Below are 14603 nucleotides of genomic sequence, written 5' to 3' on the forward strand. Positions count from 1 at the left end.
GTTCAACTTCACAGAAAGGGCTTATCGTTAAAATTGCTGTTGCCAAACTGTCAACGCGCACGGGTTTAGCAAGAAGCCTACTGGTGAAAAATTAAATAATAATTAAAAACAATAAATAAATAAAAAATAGGAAATCTTTAGCTCTGTCGACTAGGGAAAAAAGTAGCCTACATGACGTAATAAATAGGGTAAAAATATGCCAAATTGCAATGTTTTGTTTTTGTTTTGTTAAGTGAAAGGCCATTATAATAACTCTGGCCCGACTCTAGCGTGAAGTAGCCATTAACTGTGCTCAGCAAAATGACCACTAGAGGACAGTATAACTCTGAAGCTGTGCCTAAACGCTACATTGAAGCTGCTGTATATGCCGGCGGTGACACATAGGCCTATACTCTACCATAGGTCTACAGCAATTTAAATCCGTTTCAACAATATTCAGGTTTTCTATTTGACAGACAACCCAGCCCCTGATGTTCTCAAGACTGCTCAGAGTCCCGCTCCGAGCAGTGGGCTTCATCACACGAGGGGCCGCCAATGGAAACGTGAAAGCGCCCCATAGAAGAAAAAAGACAGTCAGTGTTTAGGCCTACTGTCTTAGGTGCTTAACTGTGGAACTCCTTGTCTCCTTGTTATTAATTTATTTTATTATTTTATTTTACTTATTAATTGTTCAGATAAATAAATAAATAGGCGTAAGCATTCTGAGGCGGCACCAAGGCGTCACAATCCGTCACGGCGCTGGCCAGCCTTTTGAGGGAGTAACGCCACCGTGAGTCAGTTCAGGACAGCGCACTGGAGAAGGGGGTGTGCGCGCACCGGCTCAGCAGAATGCAGGAGAAAGTTGACGAGGCGCTGCGTCAGGTGGAGAGCGCCGCGAACATGTAGCAGCGGCTCCTGCCGTGTGATGCGAGACACTTCCAGAGCTCGTTATTTGATGTTTAACTCCAGAGATGGCACGTCTGCGCAGGAAAACGTGCATCGCCTTGTTTCTTTTCATCCTTTTTATCTTCGGGAGTTTGATGGGACTGCGAACGCTGAAACCCACAGACGGGATGTCCGATTTAGCCATGGGGCTGGACTTTCTACCCCTGATTGGAGGCAAAATGGACCGGCGTTCCGTGGCGCGTCCCCCAACTCCCCCGGCTGCACTTCCAGGACAGCCCCAAGCCCAAAACACTAAAGCGGCGCTGTCAAACGCGGGTCCAGAGGGCACAGTGTTCTACGATGTCCACATATTTTACACCACCTGGTATGGGACGCCCCAAATGGACGGCAAGTATGTCCACTGGGACCACATCCTCGTGCCGCATTGGGATCCGAAAATCGCGGCCAGTTACCCCAGAGGAAGACACATGCCCCCGGAGGACATCGGGTCCAGCTTCTACCCGGAGCTCGGCGCGTACAGCTCCCGAGACCCGGCCGTTCTGGAGTCCCACATGGAGCAGATCGGAGCGTCTGCAGCAGGTACAGAGTGCGATGTGGTCTTTAGAGTAGAACAAATGAGAAGTGGTTTTGTACTTACTCAGCAGCAGCGCGATTAGCAGAAAAGCGCCACAAATTGATTTCAGCACCACGAGAGCGGGGACAGCTCCTACAGTGTGAATGCACAGACCGGAGTAAATAGGTAAAGATCAAGGCTCGGCAGTGTGCAATAGCTTCAAAAACATTACTTTCTTTTTGGTCAATAACATGTGTGTACTTTATCTGTGTATAATCAGATATAGCAGATCACATTGCCACTGAGGATGACTTATATCCTTCAGTGCCTTTTGTTGCTTGAAGTTTAGTCACCTCAGTTCCTCATCTGGCTTTTCGAACTGTTCAGGTGCAAGCAAACTTGGATCAAACACTTTTCATTTATGTATTTTAAGGTTGAATAAGGGCACACTATTTCTCTGCTGTACATCCAAAACTGTTGCAATTTGGAGGAACAAGCCCATGTTACTGTCAGACTTGGTTTTGGAGAATCCCATTGTCTAGTCCTCCATTTTTGCTGGATGTGTCTCATCAACCTGATCACTAATTAAGGGTTAGGAGTTGCTATTGTCCACCTGCTGGTGTGCTGTTTCAGAGATAGTGCAGCTTTCATCCCACAGGATGTAAAATAAAACCACTGAGCCACAGGATGCAACGTTGGGAGCGACAGATCATGTGAACACAAGCGCAGACTGTGTTCACATGATCACAGTCTGCACTTGTCTGAATGTTATTCAACACCGCGCTTCTGCTGACTCCGCAACTGCAGAAATAAGTCAATAATATGTGGTATTCAAACAGTCTGTGGTGTGAGAGGCTGAAATTAAAATGCACAGAATATTTGCTTTGTCATTTAACTTTTAGATAGCTTAAAGTTAACCACAAATGAACTTATATTGCCATTTGATTACCGTAGAGGCTGCGATTAGCAATTTGCAAAGACTGAACAATATTTACAGTGAAAAAAAAAAACTTTGCAAATATTCAAGTCTAAAAGTTTAAAGTTTAAAATCTGCAAACCCTGTAGTTTAGACCTCAACAAAGTGAGTGTAATTTTTGTTCTGCCAATTAAATGTGTCTGTCTTCTTCCATTATATAAAAAAAAAAGGATATAACCTAAAAACAAACAAGCACAGCAGAGTATAAGTTATTTTGCCCTTTCATTAGCCTAAAAAGTAATAACATCATTTGCAATCGATAGCTGGCCATGCGCTTGTATCTCACCACGGATAAAGTTACTATTGTAATCCAACGCACAGTTTCTCGAGAGTAGTGAAGTTTAATGAATTAGCTCTGCGTCCGCTGAGCCAAATCCCCTCCGGTGCCAGGCAAAGAACAAGCACTTTTCTGAAACAATTTATGAGCCGTCACACACTCCGGTTGAAATATTGCAGCCGAAAGTTGGCTTCATAAATATCAAAGAGAACGATGAGTGCTGCGTACATCAATCCCAGGTGAAATTTGCGTTACAAGCGGAGCAGGTGGGTCTTGGGAGAGAGTGACAAACCTCACGGCATCTGTTTGCAATTAAGTTAATGGAGCTGATTGTGCAGCAGTCGGCGGTAAGTAGGAGCAAGTGCAGTTCAGTGGGCACAAATAGGTCTGTAAAATAATGTGGAGGAGTTTATTGGGGATGGAGGAGCCAAAGGGGCATTTTAAGCATAGAAGCGTCAGTTTAGTACATAACTTTGCCTAACATATACAGTCAGGTACATAAATAATACTCAATTCTTATCTTTTTGGCTCTATAAACCACCACATTGGATTTGAAATGAAGATAAGATAAGATAAGATGGTACTTTATTGATCTCAAATGAAACAACAAAGATGCTTAATGTGCTTAACCTGCAGATTTTCAGCTTTAATTTGAGGCTATTCATATCCAAAACATATGAAAGGTGTAGGAATTACAAATGTTTTTATGTGAGCCTCCCACTTTTTAAGGGACCAAAAGTAACAGTTATGAAAACAAACTTTATCCTTTTAAATATTTGGTTGCAAATTCTTTGAAGTCAGTTCCAGCCTGCCGTCTAGGTGGCACAGACGTCGCCAGACTCTGGGTTTCAGCCCTGGTGATGCGCTGCCAGGCTTCTACTTTAAATGTAAATGTCAATGTTCAGTTCCTGCTTGTTCTTGGGACATTTTCCCTTCAGTTTGGCCTTCAGCAAGTGAAATGCTGCTCAACTGGATTCATGTCAGGTGATTGACTTGGCCATTGAATAACATTCCACTTGTTTGTCTTAAAAAGCTCTTTGGTGGCTTTGGCAGTAGCTTTGGGTCACTGTCCATCCGCACTGTGCAGTGGCGTCCAAGCACTTGGCTGAATATGAGCACGTAATATTGTCCGAAACACTTCAGAATTCACCCTGCTGCTTTTGTCAACAGTCACATCATCAATAAATACAAGGGAACCAGTTCTATTGGCCAATACAAGCTCATGCCATGATGCTGAACCACCATGTTTCACTGATGGGTGGGATGTTTTGGATCATGAGCAGTTCCTTTCTTTCTCCATACTCTTCTCTTCCCATCACTCTGGTTCAAGTTGATCTTTGTCTCATCTGTCCCAGGATGTTGTTTAAGAACTGCAAAGGCTTTTTTAGATGTTTTTTGGCAAACGCTAATCAGCCTCCCCTGTTTGAGGCTCATCAGTGATTTACACCTTGTGGTTAATTGTCTGTTTTCTCTCTGGCGAAGTCTTCTCTTAATTGTTGACTTTGGCACACATACACCTGCCTCCTGGACAGTGTTTTTGATCTGACCCATTGTTGTGAAGGGTTTTTCTTCACCAGGGAAAGAATTCTTTGTTCATCCACCACATTTGTGATGGATACTTTGAACTCAACTTCAAGCCCTAATTTAGATTTACCCCAAATGAGGTCTTGCTTAAACAATTACATTATTACACAACTGATTGCATACATATTGCTTAAACTCGGAACGTGTCCAGTCCACTCACAAAAAGCGGCCGTAAACAGCAGTGAAATGGCAAGCGAATTCTGTCGTCAATACTGTGGTTTTAAAGCCACATTGTGTAACATTCCAAGTTATGTGTTGCTATCTCACACGATTAACCAAACTGTTGCAAGTCATAAAACAATCCAGCAATAACAAACATGCAATGTTCGCCAAGACATTTGATATTTCAAGACAAAAGCAAACGAGAGACGAGTTGGTAGTGTCCCACTCCCAGCAATGTTATGAGTCAGGTCTGAAGAGAGTCGAGCTCGTTGTGACGTGCTGAGTATGTTTTTCTTTTGGTATTTTTCACCAGTTAAAACACTGCAAATGAAAGATTTTTTACACGGTTTCATTGTATTTTCATCTATTTTCTTTCTATTCATGTCAGCTCGCGTAATAACAATGCGAAACAGTTTATATACACATTTATATATATATATATATATATATAACAGTTTTTTCTGATTATAGTGGGGGTAGACGGGAGCACTATAATCATGTGCAGAAAAGAAATCAGACAATTACAAGCTATTTTTCAGGCGCTTGCTCAGTAGGCTAATCATTATTGGAATTTTGTTTTTTATTTTGTGTAATATATATCCCGTAGTAATGCTTTTTCTTTCCCCATTTGATAGTGGAGAGTGAGAAAGTTTTCTTTGGAGTTTGACATTTATATCGGCAAGGAGGTGCACTACAGCGATGGATGGCTGTTTTTGTACAAAGCTTGGCCTAAGATGAATGGTGATATCTGTGTTTTGTTTTTGTTTTTTTTCCTGTAGGGGTGCTAGTGGTGTCCTGGTATCCCCCGGGTCTGGCTGACGACAACGGGGAGCCCACGGAGGACCTGGTACCAGCTGTCCTGGATGCAGCATACAGACATAACCTCAAGGTAAAGAGGCATCAGCACTTTTACTGTGTGTGAAACTGTATGTGCTCCAGAGAGGGAGAAAGTAATGCATCAAGTCCACTGAGGCGTAGCACTATACTGTACAGAAAACAGCTTGGCCTTTGAAATGAGGGTTGATTTTTTTTTTTTGTGTGTACAAAAGGTGGCAGATTTGAAATAGAAAGTGCGCTCTAGTATGACAATTGCCCTTCCTACAAAATATTTCTCACAAATAGCTGGTAGCTTCAGTCTTTAGTTTCACTTAGACTAGACGGAGAAGGACATGCCCAATTGCTTTGTCACAAATTGGTGCTGAAATACCTACATTTAAGTTATAGAATATAAAATGACCATTAAGATTCTTAATCACATAATGCTCATCGTGGCCTTAGGTATAACTTTGGTATTTAAGCCAATATGTGAGTCAATATACAGTCATTTTTCTCTGGTAGCCACTGCAAACATTAACCTATCCCCAAACTGCATGTGCAACATAGGACTGACATCAGCAATGACAAGTGACAGGACATTATGGAGCCAGTGGACAAAATAAATAGCATTATGATGCAAATATAACTGACTTGTTAATATATACAGAATGTGGATTAAGCTAATAATACAAACATGTCACTAATTCCCTCACAGGGTTGCTACAATGGTTCCTAAATAGGACGCAGCCTCATGCTTATGTTGCATAAGGCAAAAAAAAATGTGATGTGAAGAGGGGAATCCCTAAAACTGAAAAGTGCTCAAGTGGCTCATGGCTGTACAAGAAAGTGCTCTGGGACTGGGCACAAGGTGTTTCCAGAGCAACTTGATCAGCAGAAAAGCAAAAGCAGGTCAAGAAGCTGCTGCCGGATGTTTCTTATGAATGAGCTCCAGAGCACACAGCCGGGCAGAGGCTGAGGGGAGGGAGAACACATTAACAAATGCCAACAACTCTCTTACTACTATTTGTTTTTAATGCCACGATCTGATGGAGAACTGCAACTCTCCTAAAAGGCTACTTTTAATACAAAATTGTTTAATCAAATATGTAGATGTGCATAATTCCAGCATCTTGTGCCCAGCTGCTGGACATGGGTTAGTAAATATGACATTTCTGTAACTTACAACTGCTGTAAGTAACTCTATTGTTTTCAGTTCTAATCGAAATGAAGCCCACTTCATTTGATTAAATGAAATATTTACGAGGGACGCTCATTTGTAATATGATGCAGCTAAACCAGATGTCAGACGCTTAATTAAAGACAACAAGATGTTGGAAGACACATTCATTGCACATGTCCTGCTTGAGATTCTCGTGCCAAAAGAGCTTTTAAAGCCATCTTGAATAAAGCATGAAGGTTACATGTTATACACATACACTCAACCTCATACTATTATTACAAGAGTTACCCAGGAAGAAGGCCTTCTTTGTGCATGACATAACACAAAACGACACATAAGAACGACTGGCTTGTTAAGGCTTTTCTGCCTTAGCAGTGGCTTATTAATAATGCACTGGCTACATGGAAGAGTCAAGGCAAGATGCTAGTAAACAAATGCAGTTTTATAGAAAATAATCAATACATGTAATTTAGCGTGGAATAAAAACAATGAAAATTTGAGCTGTCATTCCTTTGAAGAGGGATAACTGATCATTTCTTACAGTCCTATGGTATAATGAACATGCTATAAATGTGTAGAATGTATAGAATGTGACTCTCATGTGTATGCCCTCTTAAAGAATAAAAGTTTAATGGGACTCAAGTGTACTTCGAACCTTGGGTGGTCTGTTGAAAAGGTTAATGCCTCTGCTGAGGAAATGTTTTATGCACTGTCTGACAAAGGCTTGTTGATAGGCAGGTTTGTTGAAATAGAAAAGCTAGAAATCATGTCAATCTCAAAGTGAAGGTTATCATATTTACCATATTTGTCATTAGCACTTGCACCACTCTAAAGCCTAAAGATACAGACCACTGTTCATGAATATATGGTAATGAGTGGATTTTAGAAGCAGTCTATAAACCTACACGATGAAAATTACATCTTTTGTTTTTTCTGATGATTCAATAAAGATCAAAATCGTGTCCTGTCCATTTAAATATCAGTTTAAAGTTGTTAATTAAAAACTCTGACCTACAATGTTACATGCGAACTTATCAAAGTGCTGATCGGATCCACTATAAATCAACGTAGTGCTATTAGATTGGGACGCCAAACCGCATAAAGGCAAAGTTAATTTATTGTTGCAGCACAATCTGTAGCATGGCAGCTGTAGCCTTTTTTGTAAACAAGTTTGGCGAGGGTCTGTCCTATTTGATATCACATTATGTTCCCTCTTCTGTTAGGCTGCGGGCGGAGAGATAATGTACAGTCCGTTCTAGACCCGAAGAAGAGGCGGTGAATTAGCCACGCAACGCTGCCCTGATGAGGTTTTCTGCCGTTGCACTGTCAGGACGGGGGCTAATAGAGCGGGTTTAATGCCACTCTCCATCGCCATCAGTGACCCGGCACGCGTGGCATTTTCAGATAGAAGAACAAAGTATTATACTACGCTACACTTAACCTTGGAGAGGAGCAATGGATATCAAGATTAACTGGGCGTAAAAGTCGAAAGATATAAGTGGAGGGATAAGTGTATAAAATTGGAGTGAGGGATAAGAGAAATTATTATTACTAATGTTATTTTTGGCACAGCAGAAAACTTTGAAAATGAAAGTTTGGTAGAATTTGTCCATAGTCACTATGATTGAATTAAGAATTTCATAGTTCATCCATGATCATCAGTTATATCGATTTTATGAAATGTCAAAATGCAGGTTCTCTCATCAATGGTATGAAAATGGTGTCACCTCTAAGTGCAGCATTATGGGCACCTTTATTGGCAAAGTGAAGTTTGTCTTCTACAGTTTTTAATTTACAGCTCCTCCCCACTCCCTGAGCGCATGGGGGGCATTCATCACGGAGTGCTTCCTCTTGCATAAATGCAGAATATGCTGACAAGGTAGAGAACTTTGGCTCAGATCATTAGCATCTAATTCTTGGGACGCAGCTACCTTAAATAATTTCTCTGCTCCTTTTCTCTGTCAAGGGCAGAGTGAAGGAGGGCTGAGCGGGGGAGTGAGGAAGTGGCCAGATGGTAACTCAGGCAGGGAAAGAACACTGTGTGAAGAGCGCTTTTAAAAGCGCTGTAGTGCCATACATGCAGCATGACAGGGGGATGCCCTTGTCTGTCAAATGTAAAAACTGAAAACGTCATTACTTAGGAGGTTTTTTGGGGAAATACAGAACCATAACAGTACTTTAAGTTCATCATCAGAAGAATCTGAGTTGCAGTACAATGGTTAACCAAACACATACCATCAAAAAGTCACCCATTTTCTGCAGCTAGTAAAATAGTAATAGTTGCTAATGGAAACGTGTTAAGGTGGAAAGGTATTATTTACATAAAAAGTGACAAGGCCATAAAGAATTGGCAAAATGAAATGTTGGTAATGATGTTACATTGCAGTTATTGTTTTTCTATTGGTTATATAAGCTCTATTGTGCGGGTTTATGAATTCAAAGATATAGGCCACTCACCACAGTAACTTCCAGAGCGAGTCAAGCAACCACAGGCTTTAGAAGCATGTTCCTTCTGCACATTGTTATACTTTTTGGCACGTTGTATAGTTGTATAGTTTAAACAAATGTACAGTTATTCCACACTTAGAGCATGAAAGTCACACGTTTCACTGATAAAAATGCAAGCTTACTCAAACATTTGACAACATACTGATCCTGAATCCTCCACAGATGTAGCCTAAGTCAAAAGTCAACCATGCTGAAATAGCCCAATGCCTTAGGGAGGCATTTATTTATTTCCAATGGACAGCATACATGAATGCGGTTACATCGCACAGCACACACGGGGAAAGCTGTCCCATGACTGAACACCGTGACCCTCTGGGGCTCTTGGTGTCCCGTATGTAGGCCTGCACTCCAGGGAATATACAGTCGATGGCCTGAGAAGAGCTGCACACGGCGCACACACAGCAGTCAATGCTCGTGCTTCACAGCAAGAAGATTTTGATTGGGTTTGATTCCCGGACTTTCTGTGTGGAGTTTGCATGTTCTTCCTGTGTTTTACCACTAATACCATGTACATTAGGCCAGAGGGTGCGTTTGAGGACGCGAGTGTGGGACAATGGTGTGGTGTGTTTACATGCATGAGTATGTTCATTAACTTGCACCATCAAATAAACTAATTATAAAACCATTATTTGAAGCCAATGTGTCTGATCTATTTTGCCGTTTGGCGATTTATTGTGCAGCCATATAGGTCAGAGTATTCCCAGATTGGAGTTTCATTTAGCCTAACAGTGCTGCCGGCCATCTGTTTGGCTTTGAACAATAAGCCAAAGTGACATTGCCTTAAAAAGCACTGTTTTTGTCCATCTAACGACTGTTGTTTGAGTCAGCAGGAGAGGTTGTTCACTGTGTTCAGATTTGCTGTTGTCGTTTTATCTGGGAGCATGACGTGCTGCTTTGTTCCAGTCAGCTCAGCAAAAGTCCATGCCAGGGAAGATCGAATATGAATGCTGCGTGCTTATTCTACGTGTCAAAAAGTAACAGACCAGTCAGAGTGGACAATATTCTTGAGTGGCAGAAACTGTACACAGTAATCAATGTGGTGGATCATATGTATTCCCTTGACAACCCACAGTGGGCTGCCAACGGAACAATAGTGATCATTATACATTGACACAGGATTATTCTGAACTTATACCAGTGATCGTCGACTTCAGGGTTAAATGCATCATCAATCGAGGCACTAAGTGGACTCTATGATGGAGAGAAAATATAATCAATGAAGAGGTTTTACTGGCTCACTTTACTACACAGTTTGGCCCCTCCACCAATGAATGAGTTCATCAAGGCGAAGTCTGTCAGTGGCTCTATACAATAATAAATAATTATACAATTATACTATACAAGTGACTCGAGCCACGGTCAGAAGAGATGGTGAACTTCCACTCAGACATACAGTCTTTTCTTTAAACATCCCGTCAGTGCAGGGCGCAAAGATCTGGAACAGTATTTGAAATCCCATTGACCTCTGAGGTCTTTTTCTCTTTTCCATCCATGATATTAAAAGGGAAATCGTCTGCCATGATGGTGCCCACTATGTATTAGGCAAAGACGCTTGTTAGGACCATCACTGCAAATGCATCGGGACAAAGTCAGATGGGGCATCCTCTGAAGAGCCAACACTTTCAATCCTCCATCTAATCCACTTTAACTTGTCCTCTTCCATCTCATCATAATAGAGAATAATACATTTTCAAGACAAGTCCATTTTTGAAAGCAATTCTTCAAAATGTCCCGTTAGCAAAGAGCGCTCCATCTTGATGTCTTACTTCCATTAAGAGGCAGATGTCAGGAGAAACTAGTGCTTTTCTTCAAACCATTCCCAGTGGACGTCCGACACTCGCCTCGAAACTGTGTTCCACTTTATGCATGTATTATTGAAAGTCACTGAACTCTCTAGATGAATTTTAAAACATTCGGAATAAGCACTTTTTGAGGTACGTGCCACATAAGCCCCTAGCCTCTAGTGTTTTTTTTTTCTTCCTGTTGGTGGGTGGTAAGGTGTTTGTTCACGCAGCTCCAGTAATGTAGTGCGCTGGGAGCATTTGTTTTGACAGCCCTGCATAGAACATTCTGTATGTAAGAGGCTTGTTCTTTACAGTACTAGCTAAAGCTGCAAATATTGATGTTTTTTTAGGTTATTCGAACAAAAGGCTTAGATCTGACTAAAAACTACTTCTCAAACTATGGAGTAGTGTATGTTTTACTCTTCAATTGAAACGAGCAAAGATGGGTTTGTCTGTATCAAAGCAAAACTCAAGGTGTTCCTTCATTAAATGTATCGTTCCGACTAGTTTTCTCATGCAAAGAATCTTCTAACATTTTCCTTTAGCCAATATTCATATCAACATATTATCAAAAGCAACAGGAAATCCATTTAAACAGACCAATAGAATAACTTGCAGTGTTATTGTAATACATCTACACGCCTAACCACCTCAGATCCTTCCATTACATTCCAAGGAGCCTACAGGTTTGCGGCACTGTATTATTATGCCATCCATTGGCCCATAATCTTTCTGGCTACTTCCCAAGCTTTGATTATTTGTAAAGCTTCATTCGTCAGTGCTCTCTGAGAAGTGTCCCCGGAGACACACACAGATTGATTTGTTGTCGATAGCCACAGTTAAGGTCATCCGGAAGTGCTGACTGTAGTGTCTACATAATGTAATATATATTAGGCTGAATCACATTGTTGTTTTGTGTCTTCTCAGGTTACGTTTCATATCCAAGCGTACCATGGACGCAATGACCAGAGCGTCCATGACAATGTCAAGTACATCATCGACAGGTGAAGCTCTCCGAATTCTCACACATCAACAAACAGCTGTGCTCACAGTTAAGACAGGGGAAAGAGTGTTTTCAGAATGGTTCTGGTTTCAATAATTAAAAAAAAATGTGTTTCATCAACTTCTTCACTATGGCGTTAAAATGTTAGTCCTAAACGTTCTGAAGTTGCATGGAAACGACCCCAGTAGATGATAATCCCTACTCCTCAGGGATCTCCTTCGTTCTTCAGGCCAGGGTCTCCTGAAGGTCCCAAACACTTGATTTAAAATCTGAGACCTGTATTATCAGGCTGTAAGCCTCTGGAATGACTTGCCCTGTCCCCCCATGTGGTCAACTATGTGGACTCTTTCTCAAACAGCAACTCAAAACTTTACATTATAGTAAAGCTTTAATTGACTGAGTACCAATGTTTATTTTGTTTGTTTGTACTTAAATGACATGTTTTAGCTATGCGTGTCTGCAAAATACTGTGAAATAATGTGAAACGCGCTCTATAAAATAAAGCTTACTTAAATTGTACCATATAGGTCTAATGATTACTCTGATACAGTATATTGTTCATATCTTCAGGTATGGCGACCACGGAGCTTTCTACAAGTTCAGCACCAGCAACGGGAAGAGCCTGCCTCTGTTCTACATCTACGACTCCTACCTCACCTCCCCCGAGTCGTGGTCGGAGCTGCTATCTCCCACAGGCGCCCACAGCCTCCGTGACTCTGCCTACGACTCCCTCTTTATCGCTCTGATCGTGGAGGAGCGGCACAAGCAGGACATCTTGGCGGGCGGCTTCGACGGCATGTACACCTACTTCGCCTCCAACGGCTTCTCCTTCGGATCCTCTCACCACAACTGGAAAGCAATCAAGGCGTTCTGTGATGCCAACAGCTTGCTGTTCATCCCGAGCATGGGGCCAGGCTACTTAGACACCAGTATCAGGCCGTGGAACAATCACAACACAAGGAATCGAGTGAACGGGCGGTACTACGAAACAGCACTGCAAGCGGCTTTAAACGTGAGGCCAGAGATGGTCACAATAACATCTTTCAATGAATGGCACGAAGGGACGCAGATAGAGCGGGCGGTGCCGAAGAAGACTGTGAGCAGGGCGTACATGGACTACCAGCCCCATGGACCTGAGCACTACCTGGAGCTGACACGAACCTGGGCAGAACAGTTCAACAAAGAGAAGGAGCAGTGGCTCATATGAGGCTTAAAGCAAAGACAAATACATGCTGGTGGTAGCACTGTAGAGCAGTGGTTCACAAAGTGGGTGTCGCGGGCACTGGGCGAGAGGTCGCAAGATTATTTCATGGTAACGCTAAAGCTAATGACACTGTATTTAATATATTTTATACACACACAAAAAAAAGTATTTTAGGGAATTCAGGTCTAGTGACAAAGTAAATATTCAGAAAGTATAATTAAATTAGATTTACACATTATAACCCTTGAACTTACAATAGTCAATTACATTTTACAGTAGGAGTTGGCACTGGTAACTTGAAACATTTGGGACTGCTAGAGCTTTCACAGCTGGTGGGTAGTGACTCACAATTCCACAATTCAGTTTTCCGATAATTAAAAGTCTGATTTAGTCACAGAAAAACGTTTTAAAGAGCAAGAAAAAGGAGAACTATATAAATCTCAAACTCATTCTGAACTTCCCTAACGCATTTCTAACAACTCAGTTCTTCATGTAGGGACAGTGTCACATCACATAATGTAAACAACACATTAGTCAACTGGTTCATTATTTTTAAAAAAGGCTTTAAAAATAGCTGCTCAGAACACAGACCTTTTTACACAAACGTTTGCTCTTACCATCCTGAAGGAGAGAACACATTTTACTCCACAACAAAAAAAAAAAAAATTAATTTAAAAATCAGGTATTGGGTCTTTAACTCTATCAAGGGTTTAAATCCACAGGAAAATGATACATTTATAATAATAATAATAATAATAATAATAATGCATTGGTTTTATATAGCGCTTTTCTGGACACTCAAAGACGCTTTACATTGCACTATTCATTCATTCCATACTCGGTGGTGGTAAGCTACTATTGTAGCCACAGCTGCCCTGGGGTAGACTGACAGAAGCAAGGCAACCAGTCTGCGCCATCGGCCCCTCCGACCACCACCAACCACTCACTCACACACTACATTCGCTAGGCTTCCCGGTGTTACTAAACGGTCTCCCATCCAAGTACCAACCAGGCCCTTCCCTGCTTAGCTTCCAAGGTCTGACGGGATTGGGCAGAGCAATGGCGGTTCAACCTGAAAGTCTATGTCTGTAGATTACAGTGTCCAAATGATATAAAACTTCCTGGATTGAAAGAGAATATTTGCAAAATGATGTCTGTACCAACACGTACGTTTTACACCATTTGAGAGCCATGGCTAAAATGTAGTGAATGGATTCTCTGTATCTTATTGAATACTCAAGCTTTGAGCAAAACAGGGGCCAACATTGAATACTCATTCTGCAGCCTCTGCTTCAAGCAAAGTCAATTTTTCAGTCCTCTGCCGTTTGTGCTATTCGTGGAGCGTGGCTAAAAATGAACAAATTCACCACTGAGTAAAGGACGGACTTTGTCTGAGTCATTTTATAGCACTTTGCTGAAAAATTAGGATTTAGAACTTTTGTTGTCTCCTCTTACACCATACATAAATTTTAAACACTTGTTTTTTAATATCTCATCATTACTGGAAATGCCTAATCAAACATTACGAATATAAAAGGTCAATTGTTATGAATAGCACGCAAAATAGCAGTGCTGCCATTCAGTGTTCAGCAAGAAAGACATTAGTCAGCACGATTTAAATTATGTATGGCCACTTTAATAGTGTATACAAAAAAAAAGTTCAAAATCCTG

The 14603-nt window shown here is 41.4% G+C and overlaps 1 protein-coding gene across 1 annotated transcript; it reads left to right on the forward strand.

Annotated features, from left to right (window-relative positions):
- The first annotated feature begins 795 nt into the window (after positions 1–795).
- On the forward strand, positions 796–13209 carry LOC306967145 (glycoprotein endo-alpha-1,2-mannosidase-like protein). The gene is made up of 4 exons (XM_079562052.1): positions 796–1464; positions 5217–5326; positions 11653–11729; positions 12299–13209. The coding sequence occupies exons 1-4, from the start codon at positions 951–953 to the stop codon at positions 12933–12935; spliced, it is 1338 nt and encodes a 445-aa protein (XP_079418178.1). The 5' UTR covers positions 796–950; the 3' UTR covers positions 12936–13209.
- Positions 13210–14603: the final 1394 nt, after the last annotated feature.

The sequence above is a fragment of the Gobius niger genome, assembly GCF_951799975.1.
Source record: "Gobius niger genome assembly, chromosome: 8".
NCBI classification, from domain to species: domain Eukaryota; kingdom Metazoa; phylum Chordata; class Actinopteri; order Gobiiformes; family Gobiidae; genus Gobius; species Gobius niger.